The sequence below is a fragment of the Eptatretus burgeri genome, chromosome 9, assembly GCF_056783735.1.
Source record: "Eptatretus burgeri isolate ZD-2024b chromosome 9, Ebu_testis_v1, whole genome shotgun sequence".
Lineage (NCBI taxonomy): Eukaryota > Metazoa > Chordata > Myxini > Myxiniformes > Myxinidae > Eptatretus > Eptatretus burgeri.
The window spans coordinates 60,381,243-60,404,706 of record NC_140969.1 but is presented as its reverse complement, the minus strand read 5'-3'; the positions used below and the strand labels follow the sequence as shown (position 1 = coordinate 60,404,706).

Sequence of the window (23,464 nt, the reverse complement as noted above, 5' to 3'; positions counted from 1 at the left end):
TCTGGCTCCATTAGCCTTTCTCTGCGAAAGATTTGAGGTTTCCCGATTGACTGACAATAAAGCACCAGAGCTAGTACGAGAATGGAAAAGATTGTGGTTCATTAGTTTGAAAATGATACACAGCCATTATGACATACACTAGGTACTGCAGCAAGCGCTGTAATCATTGGGCCAAGAACTTTGTAATTGGCCCATTTAATTTAAGGATGTGCTTTATTTTATGCCACCATGCTGAGCCGCCGCTCTAAAACATTAAAGGCTGATGTATAACAGAAAGTTCCAGCAAAACCCCAGACAGCTCATCACCGAATGAATATCTCACACTCTCGTGCGAGGCAATATTTTTGGAGATTAAAGGCAAACAGGAAATGAACGACTATGAAACCCACAGTGGCTTGAGACGTGTGCCGTTGCAGAGCCATTGAGGACCGTGCCCTCCTTGTCCCCACTGGCTGGTGTTAGGACGTGGCGTGGGGGTGACCTTCGTGGCTTTGTGAGGAATGAAATCTTTCCCTGACTGTGGAAGCAAGGGGAGATAAGGAAATGATAAATGGTCCAATTTTTAAATCAAAATATGTCATGTACGAGAGTTGATCAGGAATATTAAGAGCCACCTATTAATGACCTTCACAAAATTATAGTGTTTTTAGTCACCCTCCTACCAAAAACCTCACTACTCCTTCTCTTCTCTTTACTCCCTCCTCCTCCTCTTACCCTAAACCTTGTTCTTTTAATGTCTGAACGGTGGATCAGTTGGTGAAGGAGACGTGCTTGTCGTGGGAATACCAGTGGAGGTAGAATAATTGTAAGAAAAATGCCTGATGAGGAAGACCTATACACTGCAAACCTCCTCCAACTTCCCCAGTCTTCAGACTACGGCTCCATCAGCTGGCAGGCGACGAATGAGCAGTCCTCCCTACACTCATCCCTTCCGAACCCTGAAAAACTTTTTATCCCTTTTTTCGACTCAATCTCTGGGGGAATCTAATCAGAGTGGCCGCAGATTTATTGCGGCTGTGGGCTTCCAGTGAGGACACCTATGGCTACTCTTGATGATGCTTGCGGATCAGTAAAAAAAACCATAAATTATGATGAATTCGATGAGTGAAGAACACTTGGAGGATATTGAAAATAAATGGTGACCAGAACACATCGACTGATAGAAAACATTACATTGTTGTCCAAGTACTCGATGTCTTGAGTTCTATCGTCTAGCTGTTTATTCGCCTGCTTGTCAATCCAAGTACATTAAAGATTTCCCCCTGCAAGCTAAAGCTAAAACAATCGACTAACAATTTGATTGTAAAAATGTCCATTTTTGACTCCCTTCTGATGTGATAGAGACTTCTCAGTTTGGAGATCTTTATTTACCTTCATTCTCTCCAACTCGCCATTGTAAATATTTTAAAGATGTTATTCTCTGTTATTTAATTTTCGTGCCTGGTCTTCCAAATAAGCTATGTCTGTTACACCTATAAGTGTTGTTTTTTTTTTTACATACATAGTAACGTGTTCTTAACAATAATGCACATGAAGCTTAAATGGCATTATGAGTTGTTTCATAAGCTTTGAGCAACGGTTAAGGGGAGAATAGAACAATCGTAAAAAAATGAATTACCGAATTAAGCCCCTTTGGGGGTGAAACCTCTTTCTTGCAACCACAAAATAATTGAAGTGGTCATGCGAGTAGGGTGTATTTATTACTTTTGTAACCAAACCCAAAACTTTTGGAGTTCTGGGTTTGAACTCGTAGATTTGGCTGGACTCAGACTTGAGACCAAACAACTTAAAATATGGATGGTTCAGACACAACAGGAGAGCTGTTGCATCTGCTTCATTGTACAACAATTAGTAAGTCATTCAATTTATTTTTATTTTTTGTTAATGTGGAAACAAATACTGTGGCTTTAATTTTTTTGTCTCAATCAACTTGGTCTGCAGAGTAGCAATATTGCGTCTCGATTTTGATTCTGGAGTAAGTTAATATTTGGTATTGGCCTGTGCAACAATGGGATGACATCACTGCAGCAGCAGTCTGTGTCCCAGCAAAGAGTTGTTGTCTTTCTCTAATACAGCAACTGACCACACAAGCAATCGAGATGTTTAACCATGGTGCCAAAAGCTTGAGCATTCCACACACAGATCAACAAGCTCAGTGGAATCCACACAGCCATTGCATCTTGAGCAGTCAACGTTACAACGGCAATGAATGTCCTCTGGGGTGGTTGGCTCGCTGACTGCTGTTTGTAGCTCAAAAAAAGGGCATCTGAGACAAGCCAGCCCCAGTGACTTGCAGGCGACCTCCATCTGAATGAGGCAGCATGGCGGTAGTACGTTGAGAAGATAGCCAAAGCAATGGCACCATAAGCAAGCCAGTAGCAATGATGCACAACCTGTTGGCAGAAAGGAGGATCATCCTTGAGAGGTCTGTTGATATTGATAGGTCACGTAGTGCTTCAAATATTTTATGCACAATTTGGGCACTAATATTTCTTCAGGAGGCAACCCATAATCAGATGCAATTAGTATCCAATATGAATAATTATGTCGGTGTGAAGTGTGCTTGCAGTTGAGATTTTTGAACCAGATCAGGGGTGAATCCATGAAATGAGTAATGGAAAATGGGGTGTTGCATGGAGGGGAGCTCATTCAAAATTAATTATTGGATTGCCTAAAGGAATGACATACCTGAAAGAATCATTCATACATGTACACCTGGAGCGTTTACTGCAACTGCAAACATGCCATACAATCTTAGTGCCAACAAATTGTTAGTCCAATGAATGTGGGGGTACTATTGACTTCCTTTTTCTTTCAAGTAACAAAGATAAGAACTACATGTGTGCAACAATAAAAACTACACCGTACTCTACAGAATGGTGAAGGTTGAGGTAGAAAGCATTTCGGACCTGCGTTTGGTACTGACAGAAGCTGACAAGTACAAGAATATAATTTCCTAATTACAATGGGAACGTCGACGCAAAAGGAGGCCGTGAGGCCGAGAAAGCCCTGTGCTCGGATTATCAACCTATGGTTGGTTGTCCATACTTTATCCTTTTTTTAAATGCTGAGCATCAAGCAAGGAAGCAACAAGTACCATTTCTAAAGTCTTTAGAATGACGACCAGGGTTACAAACCACCGACCTCGCAGACTCAGAGCACACGCTCTAAGCATTATGCCTCGGAGGCCTGTTTAATAGTAATTGAAAAATAAAAGAAAGAAAACAGAAAAAGAAATTGCATTCTGCTTGATACTTCCACTGCATTTTGATGTGCAGCTGCTTATAAGAGTTCAGAATGGAAAGCACATAAGAACTTTATGAATTATATTATACATGGGTATATGGTGGTATGCATGTTGTGGTCTTACCAAAGCCCACTTCAATGTCCAAGTATAAAGATTTGGTTTGCAAGACATATTTTTCAGGGTAGCTCAAAGTTTGGACCAGATTGCTTATATTTGGAACTTTGAGGCAGAAGGCTATTTGGCCCATTATACTGGCAATATGGGCTGACAGGATGGTCTAGACTCTAGAGGTACGCATACTCACCTCAAAGCTGTCTAGCCCAGGTCTGAATCCCGACCCAGCTATAAACTGTCATCCTGGTGTTTCACAGGCAGGGTGATTCATCAGTATGCGTATCGTCCCTCAGATGGACGTTAAACCGGGTGCCAGCATTAGTTGGTGGATGTTAAAGATCCCATGGTGCCTTACATGAAGAGTGGGCAAGCTATCACAGGCACCCTGGCCAAATTCTAAATTTCTGCCCTAACCAACAAGTGGGCATTGCATTAGTGGCATTGCTTCACCAATGATACTACCCCAAAATCTTGTGCTGCAAACAAAAGAAGACCAGCACTATGTTAACATAGATACATACATACACACATACATACATATATACAATGGGAGTATGTGCCACAGCACGTCGCTGTGTCCACTTTCTATCGGTACTCCAGGGGCCTCTGTTTGGCCATCCCCCAGGCAGAGATCTGGCCCATCCCTCTCTCTTTCGGGATAAGACATTCCAGGCACTCACCCGAAGTGACTGCCTCAGGTTAACCCGAGGAGACGACCCTGTGTTTTTGTGGAATTAAGTGTTTTGTGATGGCCAAAGTGCAAATCAACAATACTAATTAAATCGATCAGTTTATCAACTTAAGTTCATTGGGGGAGAACAGTGGGGAGAACAGTGGGGCAAGTGCAGAGACATTATGAGAGTGCCTAAGTAAAAAAGGTAAAACATAAAACAGTATAACAAAGGTCGGGATGTATACCCTGGCCCCACTGCCAAAGTGCACAATCCAACAAAGATTGTTCAACTATTACACACATAATTAGAAATGAACAGGATAGAACAACATAAATATATGTTCGATTCTTGGTCTGGGCCCGTAATTTTTCCACATATATTTATGATGTTCTATCCTGTTCATCTCTAAGTATATTACTACGCCCCCTGTGGTGTTTAATAGCGGACATGGATGTGCCCCCCCCACCGGGGGAAGATCCTCTCGAGAGCTGGCCCTTGCTGCTCCTATGCTTGGCAGTGAGTGCCCTGGAAGCAGTGTGGGAAAGAGAGTGGCACCTGTATATGTGGAAGAATTGCGTTGCTTAGTCAGTGGGTCACCCAGATAGCTCAGATAGCATAGCACTAGTATGGTTTGTCAGAGGACGTGGGTTTGATTCCTGGTCTGGGCCTCTAATTTTTTGACAAATGTTTATGACATTACACACATGTACTTCAGCCTGAACGCTGAAGCATATGATCAACCAAACACATGCAGACTAACCCAAAGGGCCAGAATGCATGGTCATACAATAACTGGGGTCCATTGTCCATGATAAGAGAGAGTTGTTGCCCTCAGGAGTTGAGCTGGAAAGTTGTACCACATGGCATAACTATCAAAACTGGAATGGTGATCATGAACCCTTATCCTGGGCCCATTCTCTTCCTTATCTAGTTCATCATGGGCACAGTGTGCTTGGAAATGAAACAGTACCAGTCTGGGGAATTGCACAGGAATGGAGAAGAAAAATTGGATTATCACTGGCAGCAAGGAGGTATATGTGGTAGCAATGGTAGTGCCCATGTCCGAAGGATGGCAGAGGCAATGTGTTCAATGGAGAATGGACTATAACAAATTGCATTTGGGTTTCAGAAGACTGTTGTACCCAGAGTGAAGTCCAGAAAAGTGAAATGCACGTGTGGTTCAGGAGAGATTAAGTTTTCAAAATGGTGCTACTCAGCTGGCACAGTTAAAGACACAGCCCCACCTCCAGTTCTGCAATTCTTCAAGAGATCCAATTGTTTTTTTTATACCAGCACGAAAGCCTTCCTTTCAAAGTTATATAAAGTGGAACTTCAACAATGGGAAATTACTCAATGTGATAATTATATTTTTGAAAAATCATTTTGTATCCTTTTTAAGTAAAATGCTCCATAAAGCAGCAAATGCCAGCAAACGACGGGGCTCCCTCCAAGGGAATTTATTGGATGACCCCTAAATTTGTTTAGTGGTGCATTTGTTTTCTCTATACAATGATGTAAAAAATGTCTGTCGAGGATTGACTGATAAAAAGTCTGCGGTTGGTGAATCACCCAACCTGTGAAACACCAGGATAACAGTTTATAGCTGGGCAATTTTCAAACCGAGGCTAGACAGCTTCGATGCAAGTCGTGGATACCTCTAGGCCATCCTGCCAGCAGTTATTTAATTAATACCCATTATTACCCTGGGCAAAGCGAAAAGCGGGGTTTAGTGGTTGGTTAAGTTTGTTGGGTAGTCGATCTAGTCTACCCTTATTATCAGTATTTCCGTCGATATGTTTGTGTCTGTTGGGTAGTCGATCTAGTCGAAAAAAAAATCTAAAAAATTTTGTGTTGTTGGGTAGTCGATCGAGTCGAAAAAAAACTCAAAAAAATTTTTTTTGAGATTTTTTTTCTACCGTTATTATCAGTATTTCCGTCGATATGTTTGTTGGGTAGTCGATCTAGTCGAAAAAACAAATTTCAAAATTTTTTTTTTTGAGATTTGTTCTACCCTTATTATCAGCATTTAAAATGGCGATTTCAGTTAATACAATGGCGATTTCGATGAAACTTGGTTGGTAGGTTCATACCATGACCAAGTTGTGTGTAAATGAGAACCGTTGCTATGGACACCACCGTTGCCTAGCAACGGGACTTTGAAATTTTTGAAAAATCATAAAAATTTTATTTTTTCGAAAATCAAAAATCGGGCCACGAGCGACTGTGGGCAGTACGTTCAGCCATATTGTCAAAATTTCCAGCCGGATCCTATGAAAACTGTCGGAGAAGATAGACTTTGAATGAACCCTGGTCGAGAACAATAAAAAAAAACGAAGTTCGTTATATCTCAGAGACTATGAGTCAGATATACATGAAACTGGTATGGTAGGTTCATGGTATGTCCTAGTTATGTGTGCGAAAGAACCGTTGCTATGGACCCCTCCGTTGCCTAGCAACGACCGAAAAACCTCTAAATGTGGGGGTATTTTAACGAAAAAACAATCTGCATCATTAACCCTTGAAGCTAGAATCATGAATTTTCTTGTGCTTAATCCTCAGGTCATTCCCCATCGAACTGGCCCATCGCGTCAGGTTATATTGGGTCGTCGACTACCCATGTCCGCCTACCGGCTTGTTTGTCTGTCTGTCTGTTCGGTCCAGTGCTCCGTTAATACAATGGCGATTTCAATGAAACTTGGTTGGTAGGTTCATACCATGACCAAATTGTGTGTAAATGAGAACCGTTGCTATGGACACCACAGTTGCCTAGCAACGGGACTTTGAAATTTTTGAAGAATCATAAAAAAATTATTTTTTCGAAAATCAAAAATCGGGCCACGAGCTACTGTGGGCAGTACATTCAGCCATATTGTCAAAATTTTCCAGCCGGATCCTATGAAAACTGTCGAAGATAGACTTTGAATGAACCTTGGTTGAAAACAATAAAAAAACGAAGTTCGTTATATCTCAGAGACTATGAGTCAGATATACATGAAACTGCTATGGTAGGTTCATGGTATGTCCTAGTTATGTGTGAGAAAGAACCGTTGCTATGGACGCTTTTGTTGGCTAGTAACGGCTGAAAACAACTAAATTTGACTTGATCAGGTCAGGTCAGGTATGGGAGCATGTGCCAGAACAGCGCGTCGCTGCGTCCACTTTCCGCCGGTACTCCAGGGGCCTCCGTCTGGCCATCCCCCAGGCAGATGCCAGGCCCATCCCCATCTCCTTGAGATGATGGTCAACCTGCTGCAACCATGAGGCACGTGGTCGGCCCACTGGCCTCCTCCACTCATGAGACTCCCTCGCTGAGAGAATCTGGTGAGCAGGATCAGCGTCAGGAAAACGAGCCACATGTCCATACAGCCGCAGCTGACGCTCACGGACTATGCAGGTAACAAATCTCATCCGAGTCTCTCTCAGCAACCGCTCGTTGGACACAAAATCCCACCAGCGATAGCCAAGGATTCTCCGAAGAGACCTGGTACCAAAGGAATTAAGTCTCCGTCTCAGATCCTTGGTCAAAGTCCAAGTCTCGCACCCATAGAGCAAGACTGGAAGTACCAAGGACCTGAAGACTCGGACTTTCGTCCTCCCGCACAGGTACCGGCAGTGCCACACCCCATGATCCAGTGAATCCATGACTCCCCAGGCCCGACCCAGACGTCTATTGACCTCCGGCTCACAACCTGCGGAGACATGAATATCACTGCCAAGGTAAGTGAATCTATCCACGACCTCAACATCCTCACCACAAACAGACACAGACAGGACAGCAGCATCCAAGATGTCACCGAAAGCCTGGATCTTTGTTTTGACCCAAGAAATCCGTAATCCCAAGGGCTCGACTCCTCATTCAGCACCTCGAGGGCCCCCCAAGAGGATGTCTAAAGTCTCCGCAAAGATGACTGCATCATCTGCAAAATCAAGGTCCGAGATCTTGACATTGCCAAACGATGCACCGCAACTTGATCTCTCCGACATCCTCCCAAAAATCCAGTCCATACAAGTGCTGAAAAGTGTGGGGGCAAGTACACATCCTCTGACGAACTCCAGTAACAACTGGAAATAAGTCAGAGGTGGTACCACCACACTTCACAGCACTCTCAGTACCAGAGTAGAGTTCAGACATCAGATCGATCAGTTTCGGTGGCACCCCACGAAGACCAAGAATCCTCCAGAGGACATCCCGATTCACTGAATCGAACGCTTTACAGAGATCAACATAGGCTGCAAGCAGCCCCTGCCGAAACTCTCGTCTGCGTTCAGTGAGGACACGAAGAGCAAGGATACGGTCAATCGTTGACCTCTTTGGTGTAAAGCCTGACTGCTCTGGACGCTGGTGCTCAAGCAGATGGTGGCGAACCCTATCAAGAATTATCCGAGCAAAGACCTTGCCCGGCACTGAGAGCAGCGTCACCCCTCGGTAGTTGTTGCAGTCTTGGCGATCATCTTCCAGTCAGTTGGGATGATGCCTGTGTTCCAGGCAGAGCACAAAACTGCATGCAACGACGCGAGTGCAGCATTTCCACCAGCCTTGAGAAGTTCAGCATGGATGCCACAGATCCCTGCAGCTTTGCCCCGTTTCAACTGGTTCACCGCAGCCCGTGTTTCCACAAGCGATGGTGGACCACAGTTGATTCGAGGGTCAGCAACAGGAATTGTAACACCCTTGACGTCCAACTCGAGAGCTGGGGGATCAGCCTGGTACAACCGCTCAAAGTAACCGGCCCAGCGGGCCTTCACTTCAGACTCCTCTGTCAAGAGCCTACCACTCTCTGCTCGAACTGCAGTGCTCCGAGGGATGGGCTTGGATGAACGTAATGCGCGACCTCCCCTGTAAGCGGGACGAGAATCACCTGTCCACAGGTGATGCTCTACCCCCTCACAGATTCCTCGCACATAGGCCTCCTTGTCCACCCTCAGTGCACGTACAGTTTTACGACTCAGCTCCCTGAACAGCTCAGCTCTGCCATTCAGCCTGGCCCTGCGACTCTGGTCAATGGTATCCAGTGTCCCTTGAGAGACAAAATTCTTCTTTGCCCTGCGGTGAACTCCAAGGCATCCACCGGCAACATCAAGGACGGTGGTCTTGAAGGTGCTCCACAACTCTACAGGACCCGCTAAAGCACCCAGACCCCCAAGTGTCCACTCAGCCTGTTCGCAAACTCCTCAGCTACTCTCTCATCCCTGAGCTTGGCAACATCCAGCCTAGGCTGGGATGGTACCATTCTCCAGGATTTAAGGTGCAGCTTTAGAGTTGCTACAACAAGCCTGTGGTCAGTATTGAGGAACTGAGCACTCCGGTAGACCCTGCAGTTCTGGATCATCCTCCAACGACCGTCAATGAGGACATGGTCAATCTCCTTTGCCACACCGCCAGCGTTGGAATACCAAGTCCAGCGATGAGCTTGCGGGCGCTGGAAACCATGAACCACCCACCCTAAGTCCATGACTTCTTGCAAAGTCAAGGAACTTAGTGCTATTCTGGTTCATAGTTCCTGACCCATGGGGACCAACACACACCTCATAACCATCCCTATCAGTTCCAGTCGATGCATTGAAATCCCCAAGACTAGAAGTGTATCTCGTCTGGGGCACTGATCAACCACAGACTCGAGTGTGGCGTAGAATGCATCCTTCACGGTAAGATCACTCGCCTCAGTCGGAGCATAAATAGAGACCAGGGAAATGACACCTAAGGAGTGACGAATCCTTAATCTCATAATACGCTCGTTGACCGGTGTTACCTCAATTATCATTGGGGTCAGCTTATTAGACACAGCTACAGCAACTCCTTGGGTATGGTAACCATCAGAGCGGACCAGACCAATAGTAGGTGTAACCACCCACCATTATCTCGCCGCAATCCGGTCTCCGAACCTCAGAGAGAGCTGCAATCCCGATGTCCAAACGCTTGAGCTCAGATGATAACAGAGACAGGTGATCATCCTCTCTTAGGGATAGGACATTCCAGGCACCCACCCGAAGGGACCGCCTCAGGTTAACCCAAGGAGACCGCCGTCTGGTGGACGACACTCAGCACCACTCCGACACACTCTCCCGCAATCTGACCCAGGATGTTACCCCGTGGTTTCCTCCTATCAAAGATTGGGGTCCCGAAGGCTTTGCCCCAATCCCATCATCCGGTGAGCTGCCCTGCGAAGGGAAGCTGCACAGGAGGTACTCCCACGGAGTGGGTTTTCAGATTTTTTTGCGTTTTTGCGTTTTGCGGAATGAAGCGTTTTACGGTGGCTGGAGTGCAAATCCTGCCACCAACCTCCTAATAAGAAGTAACCCAACTGCAGGAGGACGTCCGCAGACACAGTTGGGCACTAGATATGGATGGCCGTTGGCTCACAAGGAGCTCCTCCGCCCTTTGACAGGTTTTGTTTTTAATCCTGCTGGGTGTCCATATCCAAACACCCTCCTCACCAGAAAACCTGGTGGGGGAGACGGTTTAGTCGCCGACAACCCGACCATGGAACAGGTTAGTACAGGTTTACATGGTACCTGTAGCAGGTCACAGATCGAACCTGACCTGACTTGATCGACTACCCATGTTCGCCTACCGGCTTGTCGGTCTGTCTGTCTGTTGACAAATGTTAGTTTATGATCGAGTAACGACTTGATTTCAATTGAATACTAGTGTTATATTTTGAACATGAATCGGAAAACGAACCTGTTGTTTTACAGTACTTCGGCTCTAAATTTGTCCCGACCGCACATGCGCAGACAAGAGTAAGATCATTTGTTTTCTCGCTGTCAGCCTGTCTGGCAGTCGAACAAAATTGAAAATCATTCCAAATAGGAAACTTACTGTTTTAAGGATGTCATAAAGGACGCAAACAACAGGCACAATTAACTAATGTAACGTGCCACAATATAAAGGTGGTGTAAAAGACTCTGCATCAATCACAGTAAATTTCCGATTATTTTATTTTATTTACAACTTTTAAAGTCATTATTTTATTTCTTTTGAATTATATACTCGAACACTGTACAACACAAATCATCTTATTGACACTTTCAAAACCCTCCCGTTTAGCAGTACTCGGACAAAATATTACACAATTTTACGTCGTCACATCATGACCAATCACTTTGCCGCTTGCAGACCCCACTATTGTCCTTGTTTCTCAAGACTGCATGGGGTAAGGTGTTCGATTAACTCTTGAGTTTGCTTGTCGTTTTGCTGTTTAATACAGAAAAGTTTTCGATACATTCTTTCTAATGAGTTATTTAGTTACGTAAGGTGAAGGATGTTTGTCGAATTTCGATTTCGGGCAAAGTTTCATATCAGGTTACATTCGACCTTGCAGACAAGAACATGTAAACTGAATTGGTGCAAACATGTAAAAAGTAAATTCTTGTAATATCAGTTATATCTCGGAATTTTCTTTCTTTTTGTCCTTTTTAATACGTACTGCATTACTCTAATATTGTTGCGGTAAATTTGACTGTGTTGACTTTACCAGCTGATGCAAGATGGATTTTCCAAGATGGAAACGCTGCGAGAAGTAACACGACCATAAGTTTGCATTAAAATAAATGTTACTTTGTTTGTTTCTGCTCTTGTTTATGCGTTCAAATACAATGTCACTGAACAGGTTTCACTCTTAGAGTGCTGGACATTTTAAAATTCTGCTTTTGCAAGAAGAAGTGAAGGAATTGTGCAGAAGAGTTGCTCGATCATTGCACATGTCACAGATGGTCTCCTGCATTATTCTCCCTCAATGTCAATGAAGCAAAATTCCAACTTGCACATATTCGCTTTGGAACACTGTCATTGATCCTTGCTGGAATTTTGTTTTTTTTCTTTCAGATATAAAAAAGTTGAACTTGGTTTGAGATTTAGCTCATATAATTAGGACACCAAGTTTGCTCAATAGGGACAGCGTTTTACATCATCTGATGAGATCAATATGCCTGGTGTTGGCTTAATGGTTAGGGTGGTGGGCTTGGGATCCCCAGATCCTCAGTTCAAACCTGGCGAAGCTGATTAATGAATACCAGTTGGGGTTGACTCTGCCTGTCATCCTTCCGAGGTCAGCAAAATGAGTGCAAGATTGCTGGTATCCTGTGTTGGAGTGGCGACTCGTCGAGGATTGTGCCCAATAGCCCAGAAGACTACTTCGGCAGCACCAACGATCTGCACAGAGTATGGTCCCAATTGATGGATGGGATGGATGAGATCAATGCAACTATATCAAGGCACACACACTCTCTCTTCCTTATGCCGTGTACTTTCAAGTTGACTTACACGGGTCTTAAGAAGGATACGCTTAGAGCAGATACTCATAGATTGATATCCAAGAGGTATGTAATTTTCTGTTGTTGATTTGGGAGAAATGGTGGGTGTTGGAGGAGGGTGGGGGGGGGAGGCCTATGGGCCAAATATTTCGAAGCCAACTTTCTGGGGCTGATGTTACGATTGATGTTGGTAGGTATTTGTAATTTGGACAGAGTACCGGCAAAAATTTGCTCACTTTTTGTCAAAGAATGCAGTTGCATTTATATTATAATATCAACTGGCAATGTTAGCAGATGGATCCCTGGCTTAACGACTATCTGAGAGATGGTGTACATTGCGATGTAATGCCCTGCCTGCGAAGCACCAATCTGACAGTTTATGGTTCGGCCGAAAATCGAACTCAGACGAGAGAGCTGAAAGTTCTCTGGATCGGTGATTTGAATAACTTTATGGGGGTAAGGAGATGTGCAGGATTTAAGAGTTGACTCATGCAAATTCCTTAGACTGGCTATTACAGAACAAGATCAAGATAAGGTGGGACATGCATTCCATCACCTGTGGTTCTAAGCAATGGGGTTGGTGGTTGCGTGAAATCTGTCATGTAGCCAGGCTTCAATGGTTCCTCTTCAGTCCGGCCACAGTCACTGCACTTGGAACAACTGTGCGGTTGCTCCGTTGGAAGGCACACGATCTGCGGTCCTAAACAAGACAGATGCAGTGCTCATAACACAAAACTACCAAACAGGACATCAAATGGTAAGTGAATAAATTTGCTTCTAAAGCACACAATATTAATTTAGATTTCAACTTGTTCACAATTCATTAAAACAGCATTATATTTAAGAGGCCAAATTTCTAGGTGCACAATACTCCTAGAAGCAACAGTACATCAACAGCTGCCACCCTTCTTTGTAGATCCATATTGAGACACTGACAACAGCTGTCATTATTGAAAACCTCTTCAGGGAATATACAAACCCCTAAGCCCATTGCAGCGATGCCTTTGCATCCTGCTTTGATTGCATCCATATAAAGCATGCCGTAAAGGTTCCACACAGTCCTTTTCATGTCGGTGCCTCACATGCATGACAATCCTTTCTTTGCTCCCAGTGATTTAGACAGCTTGTTTTGACACCAAGAAACGAGGCTTGAGCTGAAGATAATCCAAGGCAATGACATCGAGACACATCGGTGTTAAACGTGTTTCTCCACCTTTTGACTGTTCTGAAATGATAAGCTCCACGATTCAGTGAAACGCAAGATAAATGGTGATATCCAATTTGAAGTGGGTATAAGATTTGTGTCTTTCTAAATTCAAGGTTGATTGGCTGGCCACTGAACAAAGACTTCACCCACAAACCTATTTATGACATCATTCATTTGGATTCTGAGGACATCAGCGATTTCAGAAAACGATTTTCATCTGAAACAAAGAAGAAGCGGTGATTCAACGCAGCGAAACACATTATGGAGGACATCTTACAGGTTGGATGATCATAAAACAAGTTCCTTTGCAAGGAACTTCAATGCAGGAAGAGGCGATTTGTTCCAGGTTTGTTCCAGGAAGAGGCTCGATGTGAGGAAGATGCCAATTGTATTTTTGCCCTCGCCATCTCCATACTGTTTAGAATCCCATATGGGCACGGGAAACTTGCTCGTTGGTGGAAGGAGGTTGTGTTTTCATCACCGTCTGTCTTTCTGTCTGTTTGTTTGTTTGTTTGTTTGTGTGCAGGATAGGTCAAAAAGTTTCAGACGGATTCAGACAAAACGTGGTGAACATGTTGGGTGTGTGCCAAGGAAGAATTGATTCCATTTTGGTGAAGATCCGAATGCGGATCTGATAATTTTTAAAAGTGATTCCTCACCATTGATAGGGCCAAAATGACATATAGCATGATATCTCAAAAAGTTGTTTCAGGATTCGGACGAAACTTCGTGGACACGTGGGTGTATGATAAGAAATAATTGATTCAATTTTGGTGAAAATTCGGATCCGGATCCGACTACTAAAATTTTTGAAAGTGATTCTTCACCATGGAGGGACAGGGCCAAAAACGATATATAGCATGATCTCTCAAAAAGTTGTGGACAGATTTGGATGAAGCTTTGTGGACAGGTTGGATGTGTGGCAATGAAGAATTAATTAGATTTTGGTGAAGATCCGAATCCGGATCCGAGTACTAAAATTTTAAAAGTGATTCTTCACCATTGAGAGATCGGGCCAAAAACTATATATATATATATATATATATATATATATATATATATATATATATATATATATATATATATATATATATATATATATATATATATATATATATATATATATATATATATATATATATATATATATATATATATATATATATCAAGATATTTCACAAATGTATTGCGCCCGATATGTTCTACTGGACCAGTCATTGCTTGGCGGAGGTATGCGCTCCACTGAGTGCCCGTCTAGTTTAAGTATGAGTTGAGTTTCCCTTTATTTGAATGCACAGTCGATGTTATAAGAATGTATTACCTGTGTGTGGACATAATTTATTTACATGATGTGTGTCATGTCACACATGGGGTCAGTGTGCTCCTTATGTTTTAAAAAATAAAAAAATAATTATATGTATGTATGTGTGTGTGTGTGTATATATATATATATATATATATATATATATATATATATATATATATATATATATATATATATATATATATATATATATATATATATATATATATATATATATATATATATATATATATATATATATATATATATATATATATATATATATATATATATATATATATATATACATATACACACACACATATACGAAGCCTGGTGTTGGCGCAGTGGTTAGGGCAGCGGCTTCGGATCCAAAAGGTCCTGAGTTCAAGCCCCGTTGGGCCACTGAATTAATACACCAGGGGGTTGACTCAGCCTGTCATCCTTCCGAGGTCGGCAAAGTGAGTACCATTGTACTGGGCCGGTGTATACCCCGGTTAAAATAGGTGTACCATATCCCTGTGTCGTAAGAGGCGACCAGGGTTGTGTCAGGAAGGGCATCCAGTGTAAAACATGTGCCAAATCACGATGCGGATCATACGGAAGATCCGCTGTGGCGACCCCTAAACGGGAGCAGCCGAAAGAAGAAGAAGAAGAAGATATATACACATATACAGTATATTGTTACGGATCTGGAAACCATTTGCATCAACATACAGATGTCCCAAAAATCAGTTATGTCGTTAAGTATGTGTGTAGTCAGATCCCCTTCATTTTGTCGAGTGGGAGAATCAAACGCGTGCATTGCGATTTCTTTTTAGTTAGGTTATTAAATCTTTACATCCAACGAACAATCAACAACCATTCCATTCCCCATCACGATCCATGACACACCCACTGTTGAAAAACACTCTGGCTTGCCAAGGCAGGGTCTTGCAGCCGTTCCTTGCCGCTTCCACCAACGTTCCTTCCACAACGTTGCAACTCTTGCACTATGGCCTGTGCAACATTGCTACTGGCTGGGGTTTCCCGGCAGGGGCCATTGCAGCGTTGATAGTTACTCGTCGAGTGTGGGTCCACGTGGAGGAGTGGCTAGGGTTTTCCAGCAGGGACCAAGGCCCAGCCCTGGAAAGGTGGGCCATAGGACCTGTCCAATCAGAGGCAGACAGCGAGGTGTGTTCACCACAGCCCCTCCCAGCTGAGGGAGGTCAATAAATTCCCGAGCACTCTCTGAGGCGGGTGGTCTTTTTGAGGTCTTGGGGGGGGTCTTTTTGAGGTCTTGGAGAGTCTATTTGAGGTCTTTGAGAGTCTTTTAAAAGTTATTTTGAAGAGTTTTTGGTGTTCGTCGAGGTGGCGAACGTGTCACTGCTGACCCTCTACGAGGAAGGGAAGAGCGACCCTGACTCCCCTCCGTGGACCCCGGCCATTCACTACCCAAGCTCCACCACGAACCTTGAGTCCCACACTTGCGACTGGGGACCAAACCAGCGACCATTGTCAGGTGCAGCATCGTGGAGCATGCCCTTTCTCCGACGGTCAGGTACACCACTGAACTCTGCCCCCCCGCCCCCCCCCCGCTTGTCTCTCTCCACGGCTGCGAGGGTCCAATAAAGACTTTGGGTTTCTTTTCATTTTGTGTGTATGTCTGCGTGTGGGCCCATCTTTAAGTAGAACTGAATAAGTGTTTTTGGATCATTGTAAATACTTCTTGCATATTCACATCAAGTCTTGCTTTGTGTCTTCATTTACTGTAAATAAAACTTGTTAGAAATGCCCCCAGTTCATTTCCGTCCCTTCTTGCATTGGTCCAGCATGGTTCGGATCTGAGTTTAGCCGGGGTTTTTATACCCGATAATCCGTTCATTCCAGCCGGCACGGCTTTGGCAGTTTCCACTCGGCTGCACCTGAACCGGAGTTGGTAGTCGGTAGTTGGAACTCTACCGCAGTCGGTAGAGTGACCTGGTTGGAGCAAGACGTGCTGAGGGCGTGGTTTCCCGGGTAGTCGAAATCTCGTAGTTAATTAGGTAAACTGGTTATAGACAAATTGACCCAACACTATGCGGTTGAAATATTGGCGACCATGGTCGGTTAAACGACCCGCCGGCAGACGGAGTTATCCGAGCGATGGCCGACAATTCCGGGGAGGTTGGTGGGAGATGACGCAAACCTCCCTCCACCAAGTGGTCATTCTCGCCACCGACCCCCGGCCCATAACAATATATATATATATATATATATATATATATATATATATATATATATATATATATATATATATATATATATATATATATATTGGATATATGTTGTTATATTTGTGGGGGTAGATGGAGGAATGTGGAGGAACTCTGGGAAGGGTTTGATACAGCATAGCGATTACCTTGTGTAGGCCTTCTTGGTTGTTTTAAGCAGCAGTTTCGGCGAGAGGAGCATGGGAGGTGTTAATTTATTTATATAATCCGAGCCACATGGGTTTAGTTAATTAGGTGATAGCTGATTGGCTATTCCCTCCATTCACAGGTGAGAGATGTGGGTGGGTCTTTTAAAATTATTTATATAGTGACTGCTTTTGATATTTGCATGTGGTACATGCTTGAGAGCCTCATTAGTATGCATTGCTGTCTGCGCTGTTGCTGACAATTCGCCAATAAGCGATGAAACCGGTCTGGCAGCTGAGGGGGTGTGAAGCATTGGGATTGTCATGTGTGTACTTTTTGTGAATGTCTTTATAGCTGTGGAGGAACTCCAGGACGGTCTGATACAGCATAGCGCTTACCTTGTGGAGGCCTCTTGGTTGTTTTACGCAGCAGTTTCAGCTAGAGGATTGTGGTATGTGGTAATTTACTGTAATATATATATATATATATATATATATATATATATATATATATATATATATATATATATATATATATATATATATATATATATATATATATATATATATATGTGTGTGTGTGTGTGTGTGTGTGTATTAGTGACAATGGCTCAACTAACTTCGAGCTCGTTGCAGCGGGAGGTTAAAATCCCACAATGTTCTGAACGGCTTAACTCCTGTCGAGACGTTCCAAATTAATGGCAGACAACGCGGGTGCAGATCATGATGATCAACACAAGAGCATTATCTCTTTTAATACAAACGGGTTTATTCCCAAACCGAAAGCAAGGGATGACTGACCAGCGGAGGGATACGACGGCGGGTAGTGGTGGGGAAGAAATGTGGACAGCAAATTAAAAAAAAAATGATGTGCAATTCGAATAAATCATATCTACAGAAACTAAGGTGCCTCACACCAGTTTCAGTCACTGAAGGGAAAGGAACAAAAACAGAGGGACTCATCTCTGGTAGTAGCGGAGGTTAGGATGGGTATGGGACAGCCATGAGCAGGTGATAAGGAGGGATTAGGATGATGAGCAGGATGACGAGGAGACTGGCAGGATGATGAATGGACACAAGGCAACAAAAACAGGCAGAGGCAGGCAGGATGGCCACCTCTTGCCAGACTCGATTCTCCTCACAATTTGTTCTCCTCAGAACATTTTCGTCAGAACTCTTTCTCTCCATAGTGTTCCCGCTTCTTCTCAGACCAATCACTCTTTTGCACACCCAACCACCCGATTAGGCTCCTCCCCATGGAAGGCGAACCTGGAAGGTGATATACCATCCACCCCTTTGGAGGTGTTTACAGCTCCGCCCCTCTCTTGCTAATCTCCTGGCACAACCGAAAGAGGTTTTCATGGGGGTTTATATACACAATTCCTTTACCATAATGCCTAACTTATTATAACCAAGCAACACCCCCTGTAGAGTGCACATACAAACAAGACATTCCTTAAACTGACATGTCACCACTTATTACACCAAGATGGGTGAACTACTCAGACATAAACCATGCTACTCTATACATTCCTATCTGCTGTAATGTCTAACCCCTACCCCCCCCCCAACCACACAAAAGTAACTATATATATATATATATATATATATATATATATATATATAATAAAAATACACATTTTAATTTTTTTTGAAAAAAAGGAGCTAAAAATTAGAAAAAAAAGAAAAAACTCCATCTCTCTCCCTCTCTCTCTCACCCTCTCTTCCCTGTATCTCCTTCTCTCACTTTCACACCCTTTCTCAAACCCTCTCTCACAACCTCTCTCGCATACTTCCTCTCACACCCTCTCTCGCCCACACCACCTCTTTGTCTCCCTCTCTCCTGCATCTCTCTCTCTCTCTCTCTCTCTCTCTCTCTCTCTCTCTCTCTCTCTCTCTCTCTCTCTCTCTCTCTCTCTCTCTCTCTCTCTCTCTCTCTCTCTCTCTCTCTCTCTCTCTCTCTCTCTCTCTCTCTCTCTCTCTCTCTCTCTCTCTCTCTCTCTCTCTCTCTCTCTCTCTCTCTCTCTCTCTCTCTCTCTCTCTCTCTCTCTCTCTCTCTCTCTCTCTCTCTCTCTCTCTCTCTCTCTCTCTCTCTTTCGTCTATGTTTTTCTACCACTGTGCTATTTTAAAAAATATGGTTCAAAATTCCCTGATGAGTGAAAATATATCTCTTCAGTGATGATATATATTTTCCATCAAATACTAATTAATATAACTCGTGTGGGTTATCTCACAACAGCCTTAAATGACATGGGTGCAGTGCATAATGACATCACGTACTGCTGTACCAAGAAATGACATCCCGTTGGTTATGTATTTTTGCAAAATGGCCACAAAAATTATGGATTGCACCAAAATATCAAAGTGCAGCTGTGGAAGTTACAGAAACTCACCTTTATGGCATATATTGAGTGCTTTGCCATACAGAGCAGAAATACCCCCTTAGTGGCCTCGAGACTCAATTAGGAGTCTCACTTGATTTGTTTTGAACATCCTCACCTTTACTCCACTGGATCATCAGGTTATATTCATTAGTCATGTGTACACTATTACAGGTGTTGCAGAGAAATTGGGCGCTAAGAGAATGACTCAAAAACACAGTGATAATGGTGATCTTAGCATGTTCTTTTTGCCACTCCAATATGCTCGTAAACACAGCCAGTCCTTTAACACACCATTTATGGACTGCTTATTGCATACTCTGACATCTTCCTGCCCCGCATCTTTCCGGCCACATTCTTCATGTTGCTAATGCCGTGCAGTTGGTTACCAGCCAGGACAAAGCATTCACCATTGCCCTTCACATTTATGGGCAATTCATGCATTTATTACCTGTGCGCTCTGCATAGTAATGTGCAGTGTGCAGATAAGCTGAAACATGGACTAAGAACAAAACCGAGTTCAGAACAGAAAGGAAAGATTTACAGCTGATGCTTTGGGTTCGCGTTCGGAATTAGGGATTAGGCCCAACAATCCTGTAGATGTTTTCATTAGCAGAGATTCCTACTACATGATCTCGGCACCTGCGGTGTGTGAGAATGCACCGTTTACACGTACCAAGGTGTTTTGTGCTTGCTTTGGCTACCTCTGAGCCATGAGAATAGCTGGTGCTCTGAGGCTGAACATAAGCACCCTCCAGTCGGCCTTTTGAACCTGTTGGCTGCTCCTGGTGGCAAGGATCCAGCATTGGTGAAGCCTCTGCATTACAGGAAAGATGTAAGAATTAGCTGTATAGAATGTCATTTGGCACCTTCAATGGCAGATTAGTATTCCAGTTTGCTTTAGTAATGCACTAGTAGTAAAGCCCGGCGTTGCTCGGGCTAGCACTAAAGCCCGGAGTTGCCTGGGCTTTCTTGCAAATTTCCTGAATAGCTGTTAGCGGTTAGGGGTTAGGGGTTAGCGGTTAGCGGTTAGAGGTTAGCGGTTAGGGTTAGCGGTTAGGGTTGTGGTTATGGTTAGCGGTTAGGGTTTATGGTTAGGGTTAGCTGTTAGGGTAAGGGTTAGCTGTTAGGGTTAGGGTTAGGGTTAGTGTTAGGGTAGCTAACCCTAACCCTAACACTAACCCAAACCCTAACCCTAACAGCTTGGTGGAGCGGAGGTAAACAGCGCCCGGGGCAAAGTGGAAATTTGCGTCCCCCGTAGGCCTTAAACTTGAGTGGATTTGAAGGGAAAATCCCATAAGGGATATCGATTTATCGATTTTTTCGAATATCGGAAGTGTTATGGAAAAAATTTATAGCCAATGACCTAAGTTGGACCAAAAGCCATAATCGTACCGAATTTGATTGGAATCCGTTGGAGTTTGTGAAAATGCATCAAAACGAATTTTGAGGGGCTTCTTAAGGAAGACAATAATATCATTAGTATATGTGCCAAATCTTGTTTCATTTCATGCAGTAACAAAAATCTGATGGTGGAACAAAGAAAGGGGCGTGCCAAAATATTAATATAGATTCCTTTGTTTATGTCTTCTCCAAGTGTCAGCTGTTCGCTCACCTCACTCTGTTGTAGAATTGCCTCCAAGTTGGTTGAATCCCATGTTTCACTCCAATCCTTCAATATGGTGGCCTATAATCTTGTACCCTCTACTTGTTATAGCGAACCAATCCACCTATGTATTGTATTTTCACTTCCCCTACACTCTTTGTCTACCTGAACATTTCTTTACTCGCACTTTATGATCTAGACCATCCGTACGCTCCTTGTCAGCCTATTTCCCTCTGCTCCTTCATCAGTGTGTCAACCTTTCATACAATATATTGTCCAAGTCTTCTATGATTATAAACCTTTAAATTACATATATAGATATATTTATATTTATATATGTATCAAATTTTATCCAGAACTTAATTTTCAGCTTTAAAACTGGTGGTTGCATCTAAAATTAATTGATGTCAACTCTGTACAGTTAGATTATTTTGCATGGAATGCAATCACATGGCAAAGCCTTTAGTAGCACAGTGAGGTCATGTTCACATTCCATAATCATACATATAATGTTGGATTATTTTGCTTGGAATGGAATCACATGTTGGTTGAGTGTCTCCAATGAAAAGAGCATTCCATCCATCTTATCCCAATCACCGGGCAGCTTTTCACTAATCTGCCGCAGTGGTGAGAGGTCAGGCAGCGATGCAGTAAGCATCATCGATCGGAGGATTTCGAAGCGAATATATGCAGCTATATCATTCACCTGCCATCGGCCCTCTTTGAGTCTGAGCTATAAACAGAATTTAAGGCTACAGGTTGTAACATGCTCTTGCATTTAGTTTGTACTCAAATAAACAAATGCAAAGATTCTGTTTGCAACAGATAAACAACTACATTATTAGGAGTATATTTATTGACTGGACTTGACTAGTGTATTTGGGTCCACTGCTGGATAACGACCTCCCTCAACATGGTCCATTCTTTATTATTCCTCACAATTCTGGTCTGTTTTTCTGCAACGAATTCTTAAATTTCGTTTCTCCATCTCATCTTTGATCGTGTTCTGCTTCTCCCAGGTCCTTCCTTAGTTCATCAGGTTGTAAAACTTGCAAACCCATCGATTGCCCGTTCTTCTTCTCTATCGCAGTTTTGTTTCAGTCTCTATTTTATTGTATTATTTTCACTGATATGTCATCGATTATAGTTTTCTGTCACAACCATTGTCTTCTCTTCTTGTTCCTTTTGGTTCTGCCAAGGCAGCATCCTTCCCATGGCTCTTTGCATGGTGATCAATTTTTGCTCCATCTTCTTTGGATGAAACCACATTGTATGGCTGGCATACGTCGCTATGGAATTACTGTATTATTGTTATTATTATTCAAGTTGAAAAATTGACAGCAATGATGCAACCCAAATTGAAGTGTATGAAATAGTATAGAAAAGTAAACCATCTTAGAAACGCATTGAATCAATTATTGTCGCCTGCACTGTGTTGCGATGTAAAATTTGATTCTCACATGTTGAAATCTGCATATATCATTTAATGCATTTTAGGAAACCTTTTTTCCTACATTAAAACTGATTAAAAAAAAAAAACCCAGCGCCAGCTCACCATCACGCGTTGGAGAGCTTTGCAGCTCCGGGCAGGTGCAATCCACATCCATTGGTACCAGATTCTGCACTAGTTCCAACCACCTGGGCAGATAAATATGTGGTCCGATTAGGAGACAGAGAGAGAGAAAGAGAGTGAGAGAGTGAGAGAGGTGATGTCTAGATGAGTAGGTTCCCGAAAACGAGCCATTGGAGTAGTGAGCTTGTGATCCGAGCCAGACTCAAGAGCTGTTTCGTTTGGCTCTCGGGCCCGATAAATAATTAATCAATTACTGACTCAAGTTGAGCAAAACGATACATTAGCTCAGAGTAGGTTCTTCCCACATGATGACAAACCACAGTGTTTCACAACACCACAATACATCCGAGCCGAAGGAGTCTCCTCTGATACTGTATATGCACTTTGTGCCACATTAGCCAAAAAAAAAACACACCAAGTCTATATTTTGTGCATTTTTGTTCAACGAATGCAGTTTGTTTTGTTGTTTGGGCAAATTAATCGAATAACAATTATTTTTTTCTGGGTTAGGGTTAGAATCATGTTATTTCTGTAATTTGTAATAAACAAGTTGGGTCACCCAATAAAGATCGGGTTATTAAACTTTAGTAAACACAAAGAAAACTGATGATTAAAGCTGAACCAAAAAATAACCCGGAGTGCACCACGGCAATGTTGGGCCAAATGGTCTCATTTCCTTGTTTGAGGTCGTGCAAGATCGTGTGATGACCACTGCACTTACTTGCACT

General features: G+C 43.1%; 1 protein-coding gene across 1 annotated transcript in view; it reads right to left on the bottom strand.

Annotated features, from left to right (window-relative positions):
• Positions 1-201: 201 nt before the first annotated feature.
• LOC147020183 (uncharacterized) overlaps positions 202-23,464 on the bottom strand; it is a 52,222-nt gene continuing 28,959 nt past the window's right edge. The window contains exons 2-5 of the mRNA XM_085895295.1: positions 22,719-22,801; positions 20,234-20,374; positions 12,845-12,988; positions 202-2,393 (exon numbers count right to left, since the gene is read on the bottom strand). Of these exons, the coding sequence (XP_085751421.1) occupies positions 2,104-2,393; positions 12,845-12,988; positions 20,234-20,374; positions 22,719-22,770 (627 nt within the window). The 5' untranslated portion in view covers positions 22,771-22,801 and the 3' untranslated portion in view covers positions 202-2,103. The remainder of the gene's footprint in view (positions 2,394-12,844; positions 12,989-20,233; positions 20,375-22,718; positions 22,802-23,464) is intronic.